Source organism: Polypterus senegalus, chromosome 2 (genome assembly GCF_016835505.1).
Source record: "Polypterus senegalus isolate Bchr_013 chromosome 2, ASM1683550v1, whole genome shotgun sequence".
In the NCBI taxonomy this organism is placed as follows: domain Eukaryota; kingdom Metazoa; phylum Chordata; class Cladistia; order Polypteriformes; family Polypteridae; genus Polypterus; species Polypterus senegalus.
This window is the reverse complement of record NC_053155.1, coordinates 98356609-98379875: the sequence shown is the minus strand read 5'-3', so window position 1 is coordinate 98379875 and position 23267 is coordinate 98356609. Positions and strand designations below refer to the sequence as shown.

The 23267-nt window shown below is 37.4% G+C and overlaps 1 protein-coding gene across 1 annotated transcript in view; it reads right to left on the bottom strand.

Moving 5' to 3' along the window:
* LOC120523178 (unconventional myosin-VIIa) overlaps nt 1–23267 on the bottom strand; it is a 197059-nt gene that overhangs the window by 101460 nt on the left and 72332 nt on the right. Inside the window, exons 7-14 of the mRNA XM_039744223.1 lie at nt 22534–22647; nt 18291–18444; nt 16963–17039; nt 15888–16007; nt 10604–10746; nt 5548–5758; nt 2811–2946; nt 2605–2711 (exon numbers count right to left, since the gene is read on the bottom strand). Of these exons, the coding sequence (XP_039600157.1) occupies nt 2605–2711; nt 2811–2946; nt 5548–5758; nt 10604–10746; nt 15888–16007; nt 16963–17039; nt 18291–18444; nt 22534–22647 (1062 nt within the window). The remainder of the gene's footprint in view (nt 1–2604; nt 2712–2810; nt 2947–5547; nt 5759–10603; nt 10747–15887; nt 16008–16962; nt 17040–18290; nt 18445–22533; nt 22648–23267) is intronic.

Genomic DNA, 23267 nt, shown 5'->3' with positions numbered 1-23267 from the left:
TTTGAAGTAAATAAAAATGAATCTCTGAAGAGGATATACAATTCAATACAATATGCTGCATACATCAGTTTTCTGAATCCATATGTAGTAATCACTATTTTCACTATTTCTGCCTTAAACATAAAAACTCCTGTTTCATTTTGTCACTTTCAAAATTTAGCTACATTATATATACAGGAAAACAGGAGAAGATCACTCTAAAATAAAAGATATACCTGTGCTTCTTTTAGAGCTAATGAGGACAACCACATAAAAAAGACTCTAGTAAGGTGGCATAAACATCAGTCAATGGTTTACCTTCTGAGGAGGTGTGGGGGGTTGTCCCGCCACAGTGGCCCCATAGCCGCAAAGAAACTGAGACAGAAGAGCAGATAGAAAGACAGGAAAAAGAGAGCTGTAATTAGCAAAGTGAGTTAGCATGATCAGAGCAGAATAAGAGGGAACACATTTTAGAGGCACTGCTGAGAAGATCAGGCATGTCAAATGAACATGTGGACATGCGATCTGTTGGCAGTAGCAGCACATGACTTATCTCCAGACATTTTCTGTATTTTAAGAACCAAATTAATTGAACCCACGAAGCAGTTATCAAGAAACAAGGCATACATGGAGATAGCATGGCAAAATTATGATCCATTTATAATGTTACACTATTTTTGCCAAAGAAGATACTTTTTTTTTAAGGAGCACACTAGAGTGTCTATTATCAGGATATAATTCAACCTTCTTTTTCTACAGTTGAATTTTAAGTAAAGAAGACTCTGTTCTTTTGTTGTGGAGCAAGTACATTTAAAACTGTGCATATTTCAAGTTCCAAACAAACCAAAGCTGCAGTAAATTGATTATTAAAACTTAATTGAAAGAAGGAGAAAAAACACTCCCAGCTAGAGATTATCCATAGAACAGAGCTATAATATTTACAGCCATTATATGATAAATTTTATTGACAGAAGTTTTAGGCAAGGAAAGAATTTAAAAAATAACAAATAACAAACAATACAAACATTTGCAGTGATGCCAGCAGACAATGTTAGAATATTTAGGAGATGTCATTTTGGACGTGTCAATGTCTCGGGAACCACTTAGTACTGCACAGTGTAGTATGACTTAGATGGAGTGTGTCATATTTAGGACATCTAAACTGCAATGGAAAAGCCCTGTAGCTGTTATTTAGTCAGGTTAACCATCTCAACTGTAGTGCAACACAGGTAAGGAAACATCCATCCATCCATTATTCAACTCGCTATATCCTAACCACAGGGTCACGGGGGTCTGCTGATTGCAATCCTGTAATCAGACCTATCCACCCAGATACTGTAAAGGGAGGAAAAGAAATTGACATCATAAAGCTATACTGTATAGTTAATAATCTCCATAAGCTGTGAGAAAACAGTATCCACTCATATCACATTTAGATGGGCAGCTATTAAAAAGTACTTGAAATATGCCAACAAGAAGAGCCAGTACAAGGATAAGGTTAATAAGGCAATGTCTAGTTGTGCATCAGCCAAAATAGTCAGCTCTGGAATTAGGGAAAATAACAGAAAATACATTTCAGGTATAATTCATCAAGCTAGAACAGCTGAGGTATAGGAGAAAAGAACCAAAATGCAACTTCTGTCAGTTATAGTTTAACTAGTGTGGCCATCTCAAACACTCTAGTATTGATACACTTCACTACACCTCATAGATTAGCTAACTGGAGTGTAGGAGGAGTCAAGGTGTGAAACATCTTTCAGTACATATAGTCCTGTGAGTATGCATGTTTAAGACACTGTGGAAGAATAAGAAAATCTTCTAGTTATACTTTCATTAAAATAGCTAGGTCGACAACTAGCTAGGAGGAAAAAATGCAACTCATTGTGTCCATCAGGCAAAACATTTACACTGGGAATAAAATGAGAATGACCAACTCATCTAACCTACTGATGAGGCACTGCAGAGAAAAGGTCTCAAAACAATATTTATAGAACGGTCAAATATTGGAAGAAAACATTATCAGTAGTGTAAATGTCAACCTGAAGGACATTTTCCAAACAATCACAACCAAATTCACTTATTTTTTGTGTCTTGCACCCAGTGTTTACTAGGATATGTTCCCTGCAAGTTTACTCTGGATAAGTGGATTTGGAAAATGGATAGATTATCTACTGAATGTTCTCGATTTTCTGTCTTTAGTTTTTATACTAAAAGTTCAAATGTTTGTAAAATTGTGCTAACACAGCCAAAACTTCTTACATTAGTTGTAGTTGTGTTCTTTAATGCATTCTGCTGATCTGCTTCTTTACTGCAGAATTAATTTATAACAGCGTTTCAATCTGGTTAGAGCAGTGATGAAAAGGCTGTTTACCGACCCCCTCTCAAAAATTAAGTATGATGGGAATGTTTTATAGAAAAAGTATTCTTTATTAACAAAGTCTTCAAAATAAGCAAAACATGCAACACAATTGCTGCAGATGAATACAAATAATAGCAAAAAGCTGAATTAGCATAAAGCTTTAAAACCATTTACCGTAAAAGACATAATCACAAGGGATGAGAATTAACAAAGTTTGTTAATGTACAATAAAATTTATGTGAAAATATGGAGTAAAACTACTTTACCATAGCAACATCAGCTTGGAAGATCTGTTTAATGAACTTGTTCTTGGATGAGTGGACAAGCTGTATAATGTCTCCATGTAAGGTGTCTCTGTTTTTTTCTAAAAATCCTGAAAAAGAAGGAAATATAACATACACAACATTTAAGCTCTGAGTGTGAGAATTATTTTTGTTAAAATATAAAGGAAACTCTGTATTTAGAAACTCGCCTCTGGTCTCATAATAAACAACTCCAGCAAAATGGTTGATTCCAAACTGGGTTTCGTAAGTATTCTTTGGTGGGATGTAATTGGTATTGAGCTTGTGTTGGGAGTTCAGCTTGTTTAACATTGTAGTGTCAGTACCCTGTGGCAGAATCAGAAAAAAAGTTTAAGAAAGGAAGTAGAGAGCAGATTAATGAATGAAAAAATCCACACTAAAAGTATCAGAGTCTTTGATTAGTGGAATAACTATTATAACACTAAAATGAAGTTGCTTTCATCTGTGACTTCATCTTAGATGCAATTCAGCATCTAATAAATCTGCCCAAGGTGATACTCTGGATACTCCAGGAGGAGAATATAGCACAAACACAGGTGCAAGGGACTGCATATAAGAAGACCGCATCTTCACAAGAACACAAAATTAATAAACATAACTAGAGTGACTGGGTTTCTGTAAAATCCATGATGCCATTTATACTGGTCTATTCAACTCTCCTTGCCAGTCATAGCATTAATGTAGACCTTTGTGTCAACTTTGCCTAACACAAACATGCATGAAACATCATAATCGATAAACATTAGCATCATGTGACAATACTACCTAAGTGATTAGAAAGATTATCTGATATACCACATCTTAAATGTTAAACAGTAGTTTGTGTGGCTGAGGGACTGTGTGGCAGAAATGGTGGAATGTGACACTGGAGCACCTCAGGGAACTGTCCTCTCTCCCTGTTTACCCTCTACACAACAGACGCCCAGCACAACACCAGCATACACCTACATAAATTTTCAGATGACTCCTCCATCATTGCCTGACTTAACAGTGGAGATGAATCAGTGTACAGGAAAGTTGTGGAGGACTTTGTTTTTTTGGTGCAAGGACAACAACTTGCAGCTCAACATTAGCAAGACACAAGAGCTGATGGTGGACTTGTCAAGGAACCTTTGAGACCAGTTACCATTCAGGTGGAGGACGTGGAAGTAATGCAGAGCTACAAGAACCTGAGGGTTCACATAAACAACAACATGAATTGGTCTGACAACACAATGGCACTTGGACCAGAGCAGAATGTACTTCATAAGGAGACTCTTTTGCTAAGGAGGGTCTTTTGCTATGTGCAGCAAGCTGCTGGAAATGTTCAGTCAGTCCAGAGTAAGCCAGTGTGTTGTTCTAAACTGCAGTCTCCTGGGTAAGCAACTTGAGCTGAAAAGAAGCACAATGCCTGAACAAAGTTATCCGGTATTTTTTACTAATTTATTGAGTGGCTGTATTAAAATAATACTTTAAGTCTGCATCCCTTGTTTTATGCTTTTGCTGTTGTATGCATCTGAATTTCCCCATGGAATTAACACAATTTGTCTAATCTAGTTTAATTAAATTTAAAATAACTCCTTGGTATTAGAGGAGTGGAATGTATGCTGAAGGCTCGCTACTTTAGTCTAACATACCCCCAACTATAGCTGGTGATTAGCTGTGCATACTGCATCTCTGTTTGTTAGTCATATGTACAAAAATATAAGTAACGCAACATTTATCAACCGTTACTATCTCTGCTCTACTCTGTTTCGCTACTAGGTATCTTGATGTGGCACTGTGTGCCACTGCTCTATTGCTAAGATGCTCTCCTGCCGATGGAAATGTCATCTCAGATAAAGGAGCATTGGAATCATTGGATGGAACGCTTCCCTCATTAGATTGCATGGCCAGTACAGATTTTATTGTAAAATGACCAGAAGGGGCTAAGTGGCTAGTTGGCTGAGGTCTCCAGGACAATGACTGTGTCAGACTTTGTCCTTAACTTTCTCTCTTACCATTGTTATCTCCACTGTTGTTAAGTGGCCATAGTTCAACAATTAATGGACAGATATTGTTAGTATTCATTTATGTTAATCAGTTTCTTCTTTGTTGTTCAGTATTCAGTATTTTTATAAGTAATAATTCTGTATTTATTAATTAATACAATCCATACTTGCATTTTACCTTAGAAAGTGTTTACAGCGCTCTGCACCTGCACTCAGTGAAGAGCGCTATACAAAAATAAGTTGCATTATATGCCATAAACATGTCAAGAAAAAAAACCAAGTTCAGAATGTATAACATACTCATAATATTTATTTATTAATTTTACAATCCCCCTCATTTCAACACAGGAGTATACTCACATACAATTTTTAAAATGATACAAATCTTCAGTAAACAGGAAGACCAGTATTAAACTTAAACATTTTCAAATTTAGAATTTCATTCAACCCCAATGATAATAAAGAGGGCAGCAAATAGAGTAGAATATATGTGTACAATAAGAGCAGAAAATACAGCAAATAGAAAAAGATTAGACTTGTGCAAAGGGAAGATGCTGGATATATTGGGAGAAGGATGCCAGAGATGGAGTTGCCAGGGATAAGGAAAAGAAGAAGGCCTAAGAGGAGGTTTATGGATGTGGTGAGAGAGAAGATGCAGGTGGTTGGTGTGACAGAGCAAGTAAGATGCAGAGGACAGGGAGATATGGAAACAGATGATGAAGAAGAAGAAGAAGAAGCAGCTTGAAATTAAATTCAAGCATGGTAAGAACAAAAATAACCAATTGAGAAAAAAACTGAATATTACACAGTAAGTGCAACAATGCCCATGTGAACAGCAAAGGTTTACTTTATACTGGAAATAAGAAAAGCTTTTAAGTACTGTAAGCATAGTAATAAAACAAGGGACAATAGTTCAGCCTCACTATCTCGACATTACCTTCGGAAATCTGCTTTCCTCATCAATAAGAGAGATAATGTTCATGGGCTTGATGGCAATCATATCTAGTGCATCCTGGTTATCTGTGAACTCAATGTGCTGCCAGTTGATATTTTCAAGGTTGTACTCCTCCTGCTCTAGTTTGAAGACATGCCGTACAAAGAACTGCTGCAGGTTTTCATTGGCAAAGTTGATACAGAGTTGTTCAAAGCTAGACATACACAAAACACAGAAAATTCATTGTTCCTTTGTCTAATGTTCTACAGAGCATGGCTGCATTTCGAATCTGGACATTACCACTACTCTATTTTTTTACAGACTGTCATAATTCTAATTAGTTATTCACAGAAAAATGCCAAAATAAACACCTTATTTCCCAAAATGTGTTTATCTAATTTATTTTTTAGAGTCAAGAGAAAGATAATCTGTAGGGTCTAATAAATGACAAGCCACAGAGGCTCAGATTATGCACAAAAGTGTTGATTAATACAGCAAAATGTACATTTAAACATTACACATAACTGCAAAAATTTACTGCAGCAAACAGTGTCACTTATTTAGTAACGTTGATCTGAAATAGTGTAGCCAACAAATAAATTGTACACTCTTGTGAAAACCAATAGTTAATGAAAAGATGTGATAAAATGAAAATTGAGAAAAACATATTATTTAAAAACTGCATATGGTTGTTAGAGAAACACAGTGCATTGCAGTAAAAATGCCTCCTGGATTATGTCCAATTCTAATCTCTGCTGACTTTCTGATACGAAGAACAGAATAGATTACAACATCTGTGGAAATGAATCCATTGGCTGTTGATGAAGACATGTTTGTGCTATCAGTTCTGTATTGTACATTACATGCACTATTGAAATAAAACTTCATTATACAGTATTTTAACAACTCATCATTGCTTTTCACTTAGCCTACTGTGTTTCATAAAGTACAGTAGCAGAGCATATCTAATTTTCTTTGGGAAGCACTATTTATTTTTTCATTGTCTACTTTATCTCTTTCTTTCAGTATACCAGATTTAGAAAATCAAACTGAAGAATAAGTTATTTATCCTTCTGTGCTTTTAGGATGGTAGAGTGGGTAAATTTACAAAATTTTAGTGCTTGGACCTTGGTATTATTTTCTGCTGGAGTGACTTCTGTATGAAACTATTACAGTATGTGATGATGTCTATGGTGTCATTTGGTCTATCTTGAACTGGATGCATTATCACATAAAAATGATCTGATTTTTTTTTTGCTGTCTTCTGTCCAAATTGAATTGACATCATTTATCATTTGCTCACTGAATGAGTGCTTCCAGACCTATACAATTCATATTTGGGTTTGAATAGCCCTGTATTCTTCATATAAATCAACCAATTAAGGGAATACTTAATCATCACAGTCTAATACCAAGTCAATTAAGCTTCTGGGATATCAGTCTGTCCAGTTAGGAAGTATAAGCGATCAACTTCACCCGCTATGGCGGAAATGAAAGTGACAACAGGTGCACTGGAGAGGCAACAGCCTGACAACCCCCAAAAAGGGAATGGTTTTTCAGTGGTGACTGTGGACTATTGCTCTCTCCTTATCCTTTCTGACTGATTCTTCCCTAGTTTTGTGTTTTGCTAGTGTCCTTGTTACTACTAGTAGCATGAGGCAGTACCTGCAGCCCATTCAGGTTGCACAGGTAGTCCAGCTCCTCCAGAATGGCATACCCATACTTGCTGTTGCAAGAAGGTTTGATGTGTCTCCCAGCAAAGTCTCAAGAGCATAGAGGAGATACCAGGTGATGGGCTATTACAAGAGGAGAGCTGGACAGGGCCATAGAATGGCATCAGCTCAGCAGCAGGACCGGTATCTGCTCTTTTGTGCAAGAAGGAACTGGAGGAGCACGGCCAACATGACCAGTTTGTTAGTGGGTCAGTGATGGTCTGGAGAGGTATATCCTTGGAGGGACACACATCCCCACGTGCTAGGAAACGATACCCTGATTGCTGTTAGGTAAGAGAATGAAATCCTCAGAGCCCTTGTTAAACCTTATTCTGGTGCAGTTTGCAATGGGTTCCTCCTGGTGCCGGCCAATCCCCGGCCTGATATGGCCAGAGTGTGTAAGCAGTTCTTGGATGATGTAGGCATTGATGCCGTTGACTGGCCCACACATTCCCCACACCTGAATCCAATTGAGAACCACTGGAACGTTATGCATCAGTGCATCTGATACCGCCATGTAGCAGCACAGACTGTTCAGGAGCTCAGTGATGCTCTGATCCAGGACTGAGAGGAGTTCCCCTGGGACAACATCTGCTGCCTCAGCAGGAGCATGCCCAGATGTTGTTGGTTGTACATACAGGCACATGGGGGGTCATACACAATACTAAGTCATATTATGAGTGGCTGTGATTAAACTCATGCATGTTGGATCAGCCTTTGATTTCCATTTTTAACTCGGATATTCGGTGTGATGTTGAATCCAGTCCTCAATGGGTTGGTGATTTTGGCTTCCCTTGACTGTTGTTACATCATTTTGTCCTCTATAAATTATACAGTATTACTCAGTAAAGATTTTCTACTTTAATAGTTTGTTCATCGAGATCCAATGTGTGATTTAAGCATTCCCTTAATTTTTTTGACCAGTGCACTGGGATGGGGAGTAAAAGACATAAAGAGATTGGACAGGAGGCTGTAAAAGTGTGTGTATATATAACACAGCCAATAGGATCAGTATACCCTGTTGTTTTATGGAGTTCCCCGAAAGCATAGTAACAAAGGGGCGCTGCCACACATAAGGGAGAGATATGCATCATGGGTACAAACATGCAATGCTCTTTCATGAATCTAGGGCACAGGTGGTCCAGAAGGCACCAGGGAATACTTTGCCCTCTGGCTAATAGCTGGTTATGGGTGTTAGATGAACTTTCTAAAACTACAAGGTCTCAATCCGGGGAATCCATGTGATGTAGGTGCAGCCCTGTGTTCTTTTATGAAGGGGTGAGATCAGGGACATTATCTGTGTCTGTCCCTTTACATGTTTACTGGGGTTAAGGGATGCAGGGAGATCTGGAACTGGAACTGGCACTGGGAGCTTTGGGGCTAAGGCCACAGTTCTTTCTGAAGCCACATCTGCACCACTACCACACTTAGTGGGGAGTCTGGAGAGGATTTTAACAAATGCACTATAGGCGTAAGAAGTGTGAAGTAAGAACAGAGTGAGGGGGTGAAAGAGAAAGGAAGGGAGAGGGAGAGAAAGAAAAGAGTGGGAAAATGTTTATTAGTACCGTGCTTTTATCAGTGGGCAAGTAGACAAACTGGGTTACAAATATGTTAGAATGGCTCAGTGAGGCAGCAGGATTTTTTTTTATCAATTCAATATTTTATTTTAAGCCTCTTGTTTACCCCTTCCTTATGATTATTTTTGTATAATAAAACCCTCAACTATTGTAGTTTATTACAATCTGTTTCTCATTTTGGGTTTGTGTACACTTCAAGAACACCCCTGACTATCACAATGTATGTATAGTTTTGTTTTCTATTTATATTTCGACATTATGTTTTCGTTTTATGTTGCACATCTTTGTGTATAGTATTTAATTCATATACACTAGAATCATAAGTAGAAGTGAAATTTAAAATGTAAATTGAACTGAATTTACTTGTTCAGATGTTAGATGTTAGTTTTTCTGTCAAAATATTTTTCTAAAGACATTGTGTACGGATAACCCCTGACCCTAAGATTGTTCCAGGGTTCTTGAGTGACTATAAAGGGCATCCTACCCAGAGTTAGTTCCTTCCATATTCCTGTAGCAGTATAGCAATATAAGCAACAGTTTCCCTGAAAACATACCAGAAAAAATGGGTTTGGAACATGGGTGAATGGATGTATTTTTTTCTGCAGTTAATGTTGTTATTTTTATTATAATTACAACGCAATCCAAGGCTGAATATCCAAGGATTATATAAAAACCTTTAAGTCTAATTCAGAGTCACATGGAAGTGTAGTCAATCCTGATAAAACTGTAGACAATTCCATTCTTATTCCCACTGAACCAATTTATATTTCTCTTGAATATGGAACATGACTGGGCTACTATGTGAAAAACTGACAGGACATGAGAAAATTATTTAGACACCATAGAAATTTTAACAGGACCTTCATGTATGCCCTCATCACTGTACAGTTGTCTATGAGGCAGCATACTATGCACGCCACCCTAAATATCAGAAAGAAAACCACTCAATATAATTTAATTTAGAATATCCTTCTAAACTTTAAAGGGAATTAATTCATTCAGGGTGAAAGAAAAATCTTGCAATCCTCAACTGTACTTTTGCACAAAATGAATGTGTCAAAAGTTGATACAAATATAGTACTATTGAATACTGAACATGTTACAATTATAGCTTGAGAAAAGCTCTCTAATTTTATTCTGCTCTTCTGTCCTTTCTGTAATGATGCCTGTGTTAAATGTTTGTTAGTATGGATTGCTTATTAAAGGTAATTTATTGTTCAGCAAATTCTCCATAGAGTTTATTTAATTGGTAAATGTTTTATTTGAGGAGAATGTTTTCCCTACGGTGTGTAATTCTAATATATGAGGCTCTTTCTGTGGGACTGAAACATTACATACTGTGAATGACCCCAGCTCTCTAAGACTGTGAAAAAGTATGCTGTAGGCCAATCATACTAAAGGCTGTGGACTGAGTAACTTACAGGCACCTAACATACTGTAACATTTTGAGATGCAATTAATCCAATTCATTCTCACTTATTTCCAGAGCCTACCCAAGCAGTACTGGACACAAGGCAGGAAATAGCCCTTAACACTAGTCCATCGCAGAGTCAATCTTTTAATAATACTGTTATCATTCATTTTCCATATAGTTTATTTTCCTTGTTTTATGAACAATTCCATTACTGTTCAGATGCTCAGCAGTCATGTAGAATAATTGCAAGGGTGCAATAACAGCCTATTCCTAACATACTGAATGTATTAAAGGTAAAACATGCTCAATGATTTTAATGAAAGATTATAATAACATTACAAAGGAAGGTTCTTTACCTGTTGATAGTAAAGTTCTCAAAGCCAAATATATCTAACAAGCCAATCGACCTCCTCACAGATTTTGGTGCACTGGAAGGAGGTTTGTAAATGGCAGCATTGATCTTTTCTACAATCCACACAAAAAGTCTTCCATAGATTCCCTGGAAAAATAACAAGGTAATTATGTAAGTCAATGATCAGAACATTTGAAAAAACGTGAAGAGAATAGGTCATTCAGCCGAACAAGCTTATCCATCCTATTCATCTAGACTGTCCAAAATATCAAGTTGAAATCTTAAGGTCCCTGAAGTCCTGCTCTCCACCACACTACTTGGTAATTTACCCCATGTGTCTGCGGGGCGTTGCATAAAGAAAAACATTCTAAAAATTGCATGAAATCCACCTCTGACATGTTTCTAATCATGTGCATATGTTCTTGTTGTGAGTATATATTGCTTCCTTTTCCATATCTGAAAAATTGCTTCTCAAAACCAAAGTTCCAAGGCAATACACAAAACAGTTGTGGAAATAAAATGCAATTATTATACTGTTAGCATTAAAAAAAAACATTGTAAAATTAAGCTGTTAAACATTAATGAAAGAGCATCATCCTCTGATTTTGGTATGGATTAAAAGATTGCATAGTATTACAGGAAATTACATGAAGATCAGCCAATGCTTTCAGTAAGATATTTTATCAAAGACAGCATTTAGACAAATGGGCTGCTCCTGATGGAGGTTAAATGGCCATGAGGTCAGTTTTCACGTTCTTATTTGTAAGTTACACAGGAGGCGATCAGCTGTCTATTTACTGAATTATTGTTGTTCTGTATTCTTATCTTTCCATATGTGCCAAGAGTAATCTGAACTTTTTTTGGAGAGGACTGGTTTAGACTCTGCCATCTCTATATATATAAAATCCAACGTCTGTCTGTCCATCTGCTTTTCACGAGAGAACTACTTAACGGATTTAGATTGGGTTTTTTTCTAATCATAGTACCATAGAATTCGAGTTCGCTTGCAGGAGCGATATATTTGCATTAATCTGAGACAGAGGCTGTGGGCCGAGGGGAGCGGGGAGCTGGGTAGGGCCCTCCTCACTATCCGTTTTCACTAATACACAGGTGGAGCTGCGGCGAGGGTTAGCTCTATAATAATAATATACAATATTTCCTCAGGAATTGAAACAGACTTAAAAAATAAATGAATAAACATCATTCATCTAGTGTAGTAATAACTTTATTTAAACCTGTGAATATGGTGGCAGCCCTGATGCATTTACAGCACAGAGTACTAGTTAAGAGTTGTAGAAATGAGCAGACAGTCAATGAATAATATAAAGGATACAAGTAAACTCAGTTTCTCTTTTTGTCTCTTTACAGATGCAGCACAAATGTAATACTGGCGATCTGAATATTTTTTTTATTATGGCTTATTGTTTTAGACATTGTCTGTCAAGCCAGCAGCCACCTAAGATTCAGGTAACTAAAATGAACATTACTAACACTTAACGGGACTTTTAAAGTAGTGATTTTAAAGTTGTTATAATAAAAAAAGAAAATTATAAACATGGGAGTTATTTTCCAATATCTTTAATGTCAAAGAAATCCAGCTTTTGTTTGCTGTTGTGGATATTTAACAGATTTGGTATAAAGCAACAGCTGCCCAGAGGTCTCAGGTTTAAGAAATGGAAACATATGCTTTGACTTTATCTTTTTTGTAACTGGATATAATTTCTGCCTTGCACCTGATGCTGCCAGGTTAGTTTGTGCGGGATTAGGGCAGATTCGATCATTAACAAATGGGTTTATATAAAACATTATTTGTTAAAAAAGGTAATGAGGCAGGCAACACTACACTTAGATCCTGATGTCAACACACCTGTGATTTGTGCAAATTTTCAATCAACTCTGAATTTTTTAGAATCTAGTTGTATGTAGTAGTCATCAGCAACATACTACACATCTGTTTGACTTCATGTATGAATGAATGCATTAATAAACTTATGTGATTGCATAGGGTAAAATAAAACACTTCAATAAATAAATGTTCAATATGTTCTGCAATGCACAGAAATGATTACATATTAGATATTTAACTTGCATTATATTTAGTGCTCATGCCGACACTGACTTTGGAGGTAACATTAATCATGATAAAAAAAAACACAGAGCCCCATGAAAATCACAGTTCCTTGTACTTTGTACACATTTTTACAGGGCTCTGATTTTTTCATTAAATGCATGTAAAATCTTGCTCTTAAAATGGGCAAAGCGGTGTTTCAGAAGAACGGTTGGATTCACATACATGTTTTGTTTGTACGGTTTGGTTCAAAATGAATACTGATGATGCCGAAATATATTGCCGCAAAACATGTTATAACCTGAATAAAAATCGTACATATATATACACGAGGGGGTACCCAAGAATAACCAGAATCTGTGCCTAGTTAGCTGTACCTAATCTAGACTTAGTTTCAAATTTTGCCACTATAGGTGTGGCATAATTACAGTAGGGCAGAACGGTGGCGCAGTGGTAGCGCTGCTGCCTCATAGTTAGTGGACCCAGGTTCGTTGTGTGGAGTTTGCGTGTTCTCCCCGTGTCTGTGTGGGTTTCCTCCGGGCGCTCCTGTTTCCTCCCACAGTCCAAAGACATGCAGGTTAGGTGGATTGTCGATCCTAAATTGTCCCTAGTGTGTGCTTGGTGCGTGTGTGTATGTGTGTGTGCGCCCTGCGGTGGGCTGGCGCCCTGCCCGGGGTTTGTTTCCTGCCTTGTGCCCTATGTTGGCTGGGATTGACTCCAGCAGACCCCCGTGACCCTGTAGTTAGGATATAGCGGGTTGGATAATGGATGAATAATTACAGTATTCTGTGCCAGTCTGCCAAGTGGCGTTGCTCTGTATTGTTCATATGGCATTCCGTGTCAGTTTTTCTTGGTGCTAATTAAACGTGTTCTGCGATTTTTGTGATGGGTGATTATTAAGAATAGCGAGTCTGCTTTAAATTTTGTTTTCTCTTAGCGAAAACAGCTGCTAAAACTGTAGTGATACTTGAAACTGCTTTTAAAGAGGAAGCTTTAAGTAAAACACAGGTCTACGAGTGGTTTTTGCATTTCAAACAAAGGGGAAATGTCACTTGAAGACCAAACAAGATCTGGCTGACTTTCCATAATTAGGAATGAAGAAAATCTTGAAAAAGTTCGCAATGTAATTTACAAAGATCGTCGTCAGACTATTGAAGAGATTTCAGAATTGACCTGTGTGTCTTGGAGCTCTTGCCACCTTCCCTACTCGCCTGATCTTGTTCCGTGTCACTTTTTCTTGTTCCAGCATATGAAAAAAAAAAATTCAAAGGAAAGCGTTTTTGTACTCTCTGGAGGAAGTCAAAGCAAAATTGTTGCAGGCATTTAACAACATTTCTCTTCAGCAACTCCAAAAATGTTTCCACCAGTGGGAACACCATTGGGACAAGTGCATTCATTCACATGGAGGGTACTTTGAAGGAGACTAAAGTTTTAGTAAGTAAAACTTTTTTTTGTTTGTATATACTGGGTCCAGTTTCCCAAGCTTGTGGCCATGTGCTGCTATCCATCAGTTAGTAGGTCCCACAGTCTTTGCCAGTTTAGACTCTGTACCTGCCAGAGGAGTTTTTCAGGATATGCACTTTATTGAGAACCCTAAATCCAAAGAGGACTGTTTCATTTATGTTAGGTACAATGCCCAGATGGGAAACACTATTCAACTCATTATTAATACACAAAACACAATGTTCATGCATAGTATGTATTGTTTATGAGCCCAAAATCACTTCTGAGAATGAAAATGGATGTTCAAATATAAAAGTTATTAAGGTAGTAATCTTTTCTCTACCCCGGGCCATATTTATAAATGGCTCACTGTCTACTGTTGTTTTTTGCACTGGCTTTTAGCTCTAGATAATACTAGTCATTAATACCAAAGTGATAGGTCTCCTTGGGAAGTAATATAATACATTTTTTCACTGTTATCTGTAGATTCAGTGCTCAATACATCATTATAAAATATCATCTCTGACAAAAGCTTTCAAAACTTAAAAAAAGCATTCAAGAACATCCCATGAAATTTGATTTTAAATACTTAAAAACTCAAAATGTTAGAAAATATTTATATTTGTGATAGAAGGCAACCATATAGGATACAGAAAGTACAAAAATATGTGGTGTGTTTATAACAAAAATAACTACAAGGTGCAATAAATACAGGGAGTCACTCAAAGCTCAAAATAAATATAAAACAATAAATCTGCTGCCACTGTGGACCTAACTCACAGGTCTTGTGCCTTATCTGTCTGGTGACTTGCCAGTTGAGTGTTTGACACACTTCTCTTTCTCCACTAGATTCTGCACTAAAATTGTCCCTGGCTGTAGGATGGTTTAAAACCACATTTCTGGGTCAGGAGACCATTTACTTGCTCCATGGACACCAGATTAAAACAAAAACAACATTTATTTATATAGCACATTTTCATACAAAAAATGTAGCTCAAAGTGCTTTACATAATGAAGAATAGAAAAATAAAAGACACAGTAAGAAAATAAAATAGGACAACACTAATTAACATAGAATAAGAGTAAGGTCCGATGGCCAGGGAGGACAGAAAAAACAAAAAAAAAACTCTAGATGGCTGGAGAAAAAAATAAAATCTGCAGGGGTTCCAGACCATGAGACCACCCAGTCCCCTCTGGGCATTCTACCTAACATAAATGAAATAGTCCTCTGAAAATTCTCTATAGCAGTTGCTGACTGAAGGGATAAGTCAAAGGGAATTTCCTTGTTGCCTCTTCTGTCAAAGGGGCAACATTATTCCCTGTGTTCCCTTCTGCAACTGTGTGCCATTTTACAAGCAACAGGTGTTGAAACATCTTTTATTCCTCCCTAGAGATTCATTGTTAGCAAGAGGGCAGCATCCGGTATTCCTGGGATGTGCTGGTAAAACATTCCCTTCTGTCCAAAGGGAAAACTTAGTGCTTCCACGCAGGTTCCTTTTCTCCAATGCTGGTGTTCCTGCCTGTGGCCTTTTTGTGGAATGAACCAAACATAAAGAACTCATCATCATCATCCTATAGCAGCCTGTATATTATCACACTGCCATGTGTAAGTCTTCTTCTTCTGTTTACAGCACAGCTTTTTTCTTCTCTCTGGAGGCAGTCTGTGTTACATAACTCTGCCCCGTGCAAACCAGGTCCTGTGTTTGTTCCTGGTAGCTTATTGACAGGAAGGGACCTCTTTACTCTCAGGTTATACTGTAAAAGAAGAAGAATTTACCTTTACAAAAGCATCCCTGACATCTAGTGCCTGCTCCATACTGAGTGGCGTGGAAACGGTTTCTCCTCGCGTGATTAGAGTCCGGCTAGTAAGGCAGTTCATCACATCTTGCGGATCAACCTGTAAGAATGCACGTAACTAAATACAATAATATAATTACTTTTTACTGGAGATTAAAATTTAGATACCTTGGTTTAAACCCGACATAAAAAAAGGAAAGAAGCCATTGCTATTGTGTAAGGTCTGATATTGAAAAGGCATAGCCTGCTTAAGTGTTTCTGCCCATCCTTGTGCCAAGACTGATCTTTAACAAGGCAGCTTACATTGTATTCCAGAAGTATCACTCAATAAATATTAAAAAATCCTTCAGTAAGCAATGTAGCCAAAAAAAAACCACAAAAATATCTTAAAAGATGAGATAATTGTAAAATAGAACAAACAGAAATGGCAAATGATGAGAAAAATGTCTCTATGAAATGACACAAGAAAGTAGAACATGTTGATAAACACAAATAAAAATAGAGACTAGGCATTGTCTAAAGAAAATACAGTATGTGCTTTGATTCTCAATTCAACATAATTTTTTAAGTAATTATGTTGTTGTATGTATTAGTATTTATTTACTGTATAACACAATTCTGGGAAATAGTTAAACATTGAATTAAAATATATTGAGTCTAGTCCCAAAATTTTTTAATTGGCTTGGCCAATGCAATTTTATGCAACTCTGGAAAGTTTCATATGCACATATTACTATTTAAAGAACAAAATAAAGAGTAATCTGATCAAAGAAATAAGGTAATCTGCCAGAATATGTTATTTTATAATGTAAAACATGAATGCATTAGTCTTCTATCAGGGTTCTTTTATAGTGCAGCAAAACATGATGAATTTTAAGGACATTTTGGCCCAATGGAGAAACCTCAAAGGAGTATTTTAGCTTAACCAATAATATTTGAGGAGAAATACTTAAAAGTATAATCTGAAGAGGTAATATTAACATCCCTACTGCTCCCCACTTGCTGATTTGTATTGAATGCGGCACTAAATGCAGATATTAGCCCCTTTTACTGACCTCTAGTAAAACAGCAGCTGCTGCCAGGGATGAAGATCGCACTACTTCACAGGCATCTAAGTTATCATACATTCGGGCTAAAAAACAAAAAAAAGTAGTAGTTCTCTGACATTACATGTTAACAGATTCAATTTAAAAACAAAACATTTTTTCATTTTGTGGAATGTCTTACATTTGAAAGCATTACATTTATAACTGAAAAAACGTAAAATGTTCCTGAAAGCAGATGCCATACCCTGAAGACAGATTGAATGCCATACAGCATTTAGTAAGAGTTTAAGTGTGGAGTCTCCTTGGTTCACTTACTATTGGTACACATACCGTACACAAGTACGAAACAGCCTGTCTATGAAGGAATAATGTTTTCATCATTTAACTATATTCTTGGCTATTGGTCTCAGTAGTAGTCAAAGAACTGTAAAGCACAGGTTGTGATCCTGCAGTCAGACAGATATTTCAGTTACAAGTATAACCTAGGCTTAGAATGGATTATCACTGCTATATGTTGAGCCCCAGCCGGGACACCCAGGAGGACCGGAGGAGGGCTTGTACCTCCTCCAGACCGCGAGGGGGCATCTGCCCTGGTTATGTTGGGGACTTTGGGTAAAGGGCTTGGAAGCCCAGCCCTGTAGGGACCCGTGGCCACCGCCAGGCGGTGCCCCGGTGCCTGAATATCTCTGGAGCCCAGCACTTCCGCCACACCAGGAAGTGCTGGGGGGAAGACGGAAGGGGACACCCGGACGGCTTCTGGGTGAGCAGCCGGCACTTCCACCACACTGGGGCGTGTCTATGGAGGAGTGCCGGGAAGCAGCTGGAGCCCATCCGGGTTCCTATTTAAGGGGCCGTCTCCCTTCAGTTGAAAGCGGAAGTCGGGTGGAAGAGAGACGGAGCTGGAGAGAGGACTGGAGGCGGCCAGAGAGGCATTTTGACTGTGTGACCTGGACTTTGGGGGAACGGTGCAAGAGGCACTGGGACGTGCAGTGAACTTTGTAAATATATTGTAAATAAATAGTGTGTGGTGGAGCCAACGATGTCCGTCTGTCTGTGTCCAGGTTCAAGTCCACAATGTCATAAAAGGTAAACAAAGTAAATTAATGTAAGTTTATGAATCGGGTAAGCCTTAGGTTAGCAGATTAATAAGAGGCCTACATGATTTTCTTTAAATCAAATATTGTGCATCACTCTAAACAAAACATTTGTTTGCCAAGTATATACTCAGTATTTTCCATAATGGGTCATACATACATACAATGCTGACTAGTACATAGTGAATATTGGTCTAAACACGCTTTATACAAAACTGAGTATCACTGATATTCTGAGAGTACCTTCATAGCGCAGGTTCCCCATATGTAAGATGGCTGCCAGCAACTTAGAAATTTCCCAATTTTCTGTGTCAGTAAACATGAGGACTTTCATTGCAGACTGAATGTTTGAGTATTCTTTAGCATCATCTCGGCCATCACACACTGTGCAGTGTCCCTAAATAACAGAATGAAAAAGACACTTTAAATGCTGAATGCAAGTACAGTAGACCCCTGTGAAGTCGTGGTTCAGAGTTTGCGGCCTCAGTCATTCACAGATTTTTCCTTTAGAACCTATCTAATAATTGTTAGGGGAAACCGCAAATATTCTCCGCAATTTTTATGGCTTTTATCATGACAATACTGCACTGTAGAGAGACCAGGAAGCAACTGTATTGGAAAACATGGCTTGGGATGGTGAAAGTAGCCATTAGAATTTGAAACTGCAACTCCCAGCAGTTCCTGCAGCGGCTCTGATTGGTCTTCTGCTGAGGGTGCTGGGGCTGTTGGGATCAAAGGATGCCAGCGCAGCTTTTAAAAAGGGGGCCAGTGACCAAAAGCAAAAAAAAAAGTTTTTGTAATTTGTGTTTCAAGTTCCAGTTTGCCTGCCTTCTGTTGGGTTACCTGTACTTATTCGTTTTGTCCTGGGTTGTTCCGTGGTTGGCATCTGGATTGTCTGCCATCTGCCTGTGTACATGAGGACTGTAAGTGGATTCATGGCCATCCTGCAAAGAAAGGAGCGCTCCTGAACCCGTCCACCCATCTTCACCATTTCAGGAACTAGCGGTAGGACTATCTTTACATTCCAATTCAACGTTCGGATCTCTGGACTATCTATTTTCATCATTACATTTCAACCGTTGCCATTTTTCATGAACGTTTTTCATGATTTACTCTGTGTGTTTTGTTTGTTCTTTGTTGTATTTAATGTGTAATCGCTGCAAGGGGAACAGAGGTGGTATCATTGTTTTCATTTATTTCATTTGTTTTCATTACATTCTTTATTTGCTGTTTGATTACCAGTTTGCTTTGTTTTTGTCTCTGTTTGTGAGTGCGTGCGGGTCTGGCCAAGGCTGGGTACAATCCCTCGAATCTCCACCATAAAAATAAATAAATCACCATCTTCTCGACGGTGTGAATCTTAGCTGCACCAGACCGCTATAGCGTTATTCATTTCTCCTTGCTGCTGATTGACTGTAATGCATCCTTAGCTGAGTGTTTTTCAAAAAAACCCTCTTAAAAAATGCTGATAGACTACCTTCACATTGCTCCCTTACATGCTGGGCTTATTTGCGGCTGCTGTGTCTCATGATATGCTTCTCGCACGACTCTACGCATACAATAAGAGCATGAACAGCACGTGTCCTTTTTGGCTGATTGCTTTGTTTCTCTCTCCTCCCCCAGACATCCTCTGCTCCTGTTGCGGGTGCTGCTCCCGTTGTGCTCCCCAATGATGTTTGTCTATTCTTTAAATTGATAACTAACTGCATACTAAGCTTGTTTTACTTCTGAAAGAAACATGTTTGTTTGAAGTGTTTGAATAAAGTTCCTGTGTCTACAAACTCCGGTGATTCTGTGCAATTCTGTGACCCACATGTGATACCCTGCAGCTTGACTGTCCCTGGGATTGAGCCGTTGCACTATAGCCTGCCAGCATCAGCGCTTACCTCTGTGTGGTTGTGTGCAGCCAGTTCAAGCGCAGTTAGCTCGTTGATTTCATCCATGGCGTCGTTTACACCTTGTACATATTGTTTCAGTAAGGGAAGTGCCTGAAACCAGTTTGGCAAGTGTTTCTCTGAAGTCTCTGAACCTCCCATAAGAAAGCCAGGCTGCCTAACTGGCAAACTTTACCTTAACATATGGTTTTGGCTGATGGAAGGTGTGGAGGTGTTCTATTCCCCCATAGGTCTGAAATATAGCTGTTTGGAACTGGCTTGTATCAGAAGCCTTTAAGTACCATGACGTCCTATTGGCTGTAGGGGTTGGATAGAGAATCTATAAATTTGCTTGCTTAACCTCATGCTCTCTCTTATCAAACTGATGACCATCACACACCATGAACTGAAAAGAACAACACAAAGAAGAGCACAGCTCAGCAGCCATATTGAAACAGGCATGCGGCCTGTTCTGAGGAAAGCTGACCACAAATGATGCCTTAACTAGAGAAATTTTTAAGTAACATAACAAGTCTGTGTGCCACCTGAAACTACACATCAGCATTTACTCAGGTTGCATGGTTGCCAATATTGAAATGTACTTTGCATATTGTTATTATTTATGAATATTATCAATAATACATTGTTTAAATTGTAACTTAACTCCTGCTTGTCTTTCACTACACCTAATTGCCTGAGGTTATAGATGTAGAAGGGAAGGTGGGGAGAGGTCATATACTATAATACCTTATAAACAGTGATAAGTATGTGGGATTTGAGGCATTTTGACAAAGGCTACATATTAATAATACAAAAGGTGAAAGTAGAGCAATATATTACTCTACCAAGACAAAACAGGGTTATATGGAAAATGAGCGTCATTTACTCTCCAAGATTATGGAGAAAAGTGCGGATTTATTGCAGTATGTAGCTGCACAGTATGCTATATAATTTTTCTGGTATTTTCTTATTAAGCTATATGTATTATATTGAATATTTTCTTGTTAAGCTGTATTGGAAAATTATTAATAGAGCTTTATTTGTCCTCAGGAGGAAATTTGGAGTTTTAGAGGAGCACTTTAAATAAATAAATAAACACATGTGTGAACACACACTGGAATGCCTATAAAGCAACACAATTCAAAAGAAAGAAAAGTTCTGACTTGGCTGTCACAGTCACAGTGAGGTATTATCCAAACATATTGCTGTTGGTATAAAGAAGCCCCAACAACGTTTCTTGGCACACTTCTGCTGAATAATTCATTGGCTGAAAGTACACACAGTAAATCCCCTCCTTATGTCATAAAAAATCTTTTTCTATAATGTCTTCCAGATTTTTTGTAGATTGCAATTTTTGTGACATCAGCAAAGAACATTCAGTTAATTTTCTGTATACCTTAACTTAATGCCAGAACAATATGGACTCTGTCATGCATTGACCTTGTATATTTTATCCTACATGGCATTTAATTTATTTTTATACTTTATTGCTTCATTTTGCTTTTAACTTAATTACTACAATTGGTATAAAATTCATTACATAATTCTGAAAATGTTGGTTCTTCATAATCCCACTTAAATAATATTATACTTTCTAGAATCAAATTACGAAGGTTAAATTTACTTTGATGTATCAAACTAAAAAACTGATTTCCAAGGACGGACTGTTTAGTTTAGTGGAGCATGTTAAATGAAGCATAATATCTTTTCTGTTATTATTTTAAAGTAGCAGCAGGTATCAAATTAATTTATTGCTTTCATACACTTTTGACAAGCTTTTCCCTGAGACTAAATTCATTCAGTTTTTTCAGTCTTGCTTGGGAGCCCTGGAATGAGCTGAATGCTTCTTTTCAATGACTTGTAACCCTTGTAAAGAGATTACAAATATAACTGGAATTAAAATCTTCATATCCTTAGTATAAAATAATAAGTCTATTGTGTGTCACACACAGTGCCAGTCATTGACAGCATGGTGTATTTCAGTGGTACATAAATTCAGTCTTGAGCCTTTCTAGATTCACGTTTTTATCACAACTCAATTTCTTCTTTAAATTGTACTCTTAATATACTTACTGAAGCTGCTATGTCTATGGCTGTATGTTTTGTTTTGTATCAGTTCAGAAAGTTTTGGTTACTTAAATTATTGTTTACTATTAAGCACACAAGTTTGTAACTGTGAAATAGCAGTCCTTTAGCATTTTGTATTATTTGTACTGATATGTGGTCAATTTGGCAATAATTGTAATACAATTAAGAAAGCAAACTCCACAGAAAAAGTGAATTCAAAAGAAAACGACAAAACAGAATTAAATATTTCAAAATATGGTTAAAATCTAAATATTTCATTATTCCCACTAAATGTAAATCTCACCATTTTCTGAAAGCAAAATAAGAGAAAGAAAAAGGTCACAAAGTAAACAATAAAATAAATTTAAGGCAGAAATGGCCCAGTGATTGTGAAATTGGTTGGAACAAATATTTACAGTCATAGGAGATTCTCAGGACTGAACTTAAGAACTACCGCTGTCTCTAACTCAAATGATGCGGTCACCTGTTGGCCATAAAATCCAGGCAGGTTCCCAACTTGAAACAAATGTCCACCTGGAGCTTACCATAGTGAGGTAGATGTAATCGGTTGCCTTTCCGAGTCCCAGCTTTTTCTTTTGATCGGCTGTCATACCTTTTAGCATACAGTAAAATATGTGATAGTTCCTCTCATCTCTGGCCTAAAAAGTGAAAAGTACATGAAAGATTGATAATAATAAGAATTAATGTTAGCCTAGTATCCATTTTGTACTGTTCACCACAGATGAGTTATATTTGTTAAATATATAATAGGCTAGGTGTTAGTCTTTTTATATGTCCCATCGCACTATTTACAACTTTATATTTAACAATCTCTAAAAGCTGTGATTGAAAAAATACAAAAAATTAAACATCAGACCCAGAAGTGCTGATCTGAGTTATAATTAAAGCATTGTATTTTTGAGACCATTCCGGTGAATTACATTATCTTCTTAAAGTAAAGCCCTAAACCTGTCAGAATAAGTATAATATTTATAAAATTCCATAAACCGCACAATCTTAGTCTTGTATGATTGTGATGGGCTTTACCCCTGTTTCTTTTTCCTTCACACTTTGCACTTCTGTAGAAGTTTTAACTCTTAATGTCTCTCTCTGGTTTAACAAATTATTTTGAATATTTCATTCTGAACTTTACAATTTGATTTCAACTCTGGCTGTTACAGTATCAGCGCCCAGAAGCTCTCTGTCCTGTTCTTTCCAATTTACTCCACTTCCCATCACTTGCAATTCTTTCTCACTTGCGTCACACTAAAGGTTTTCA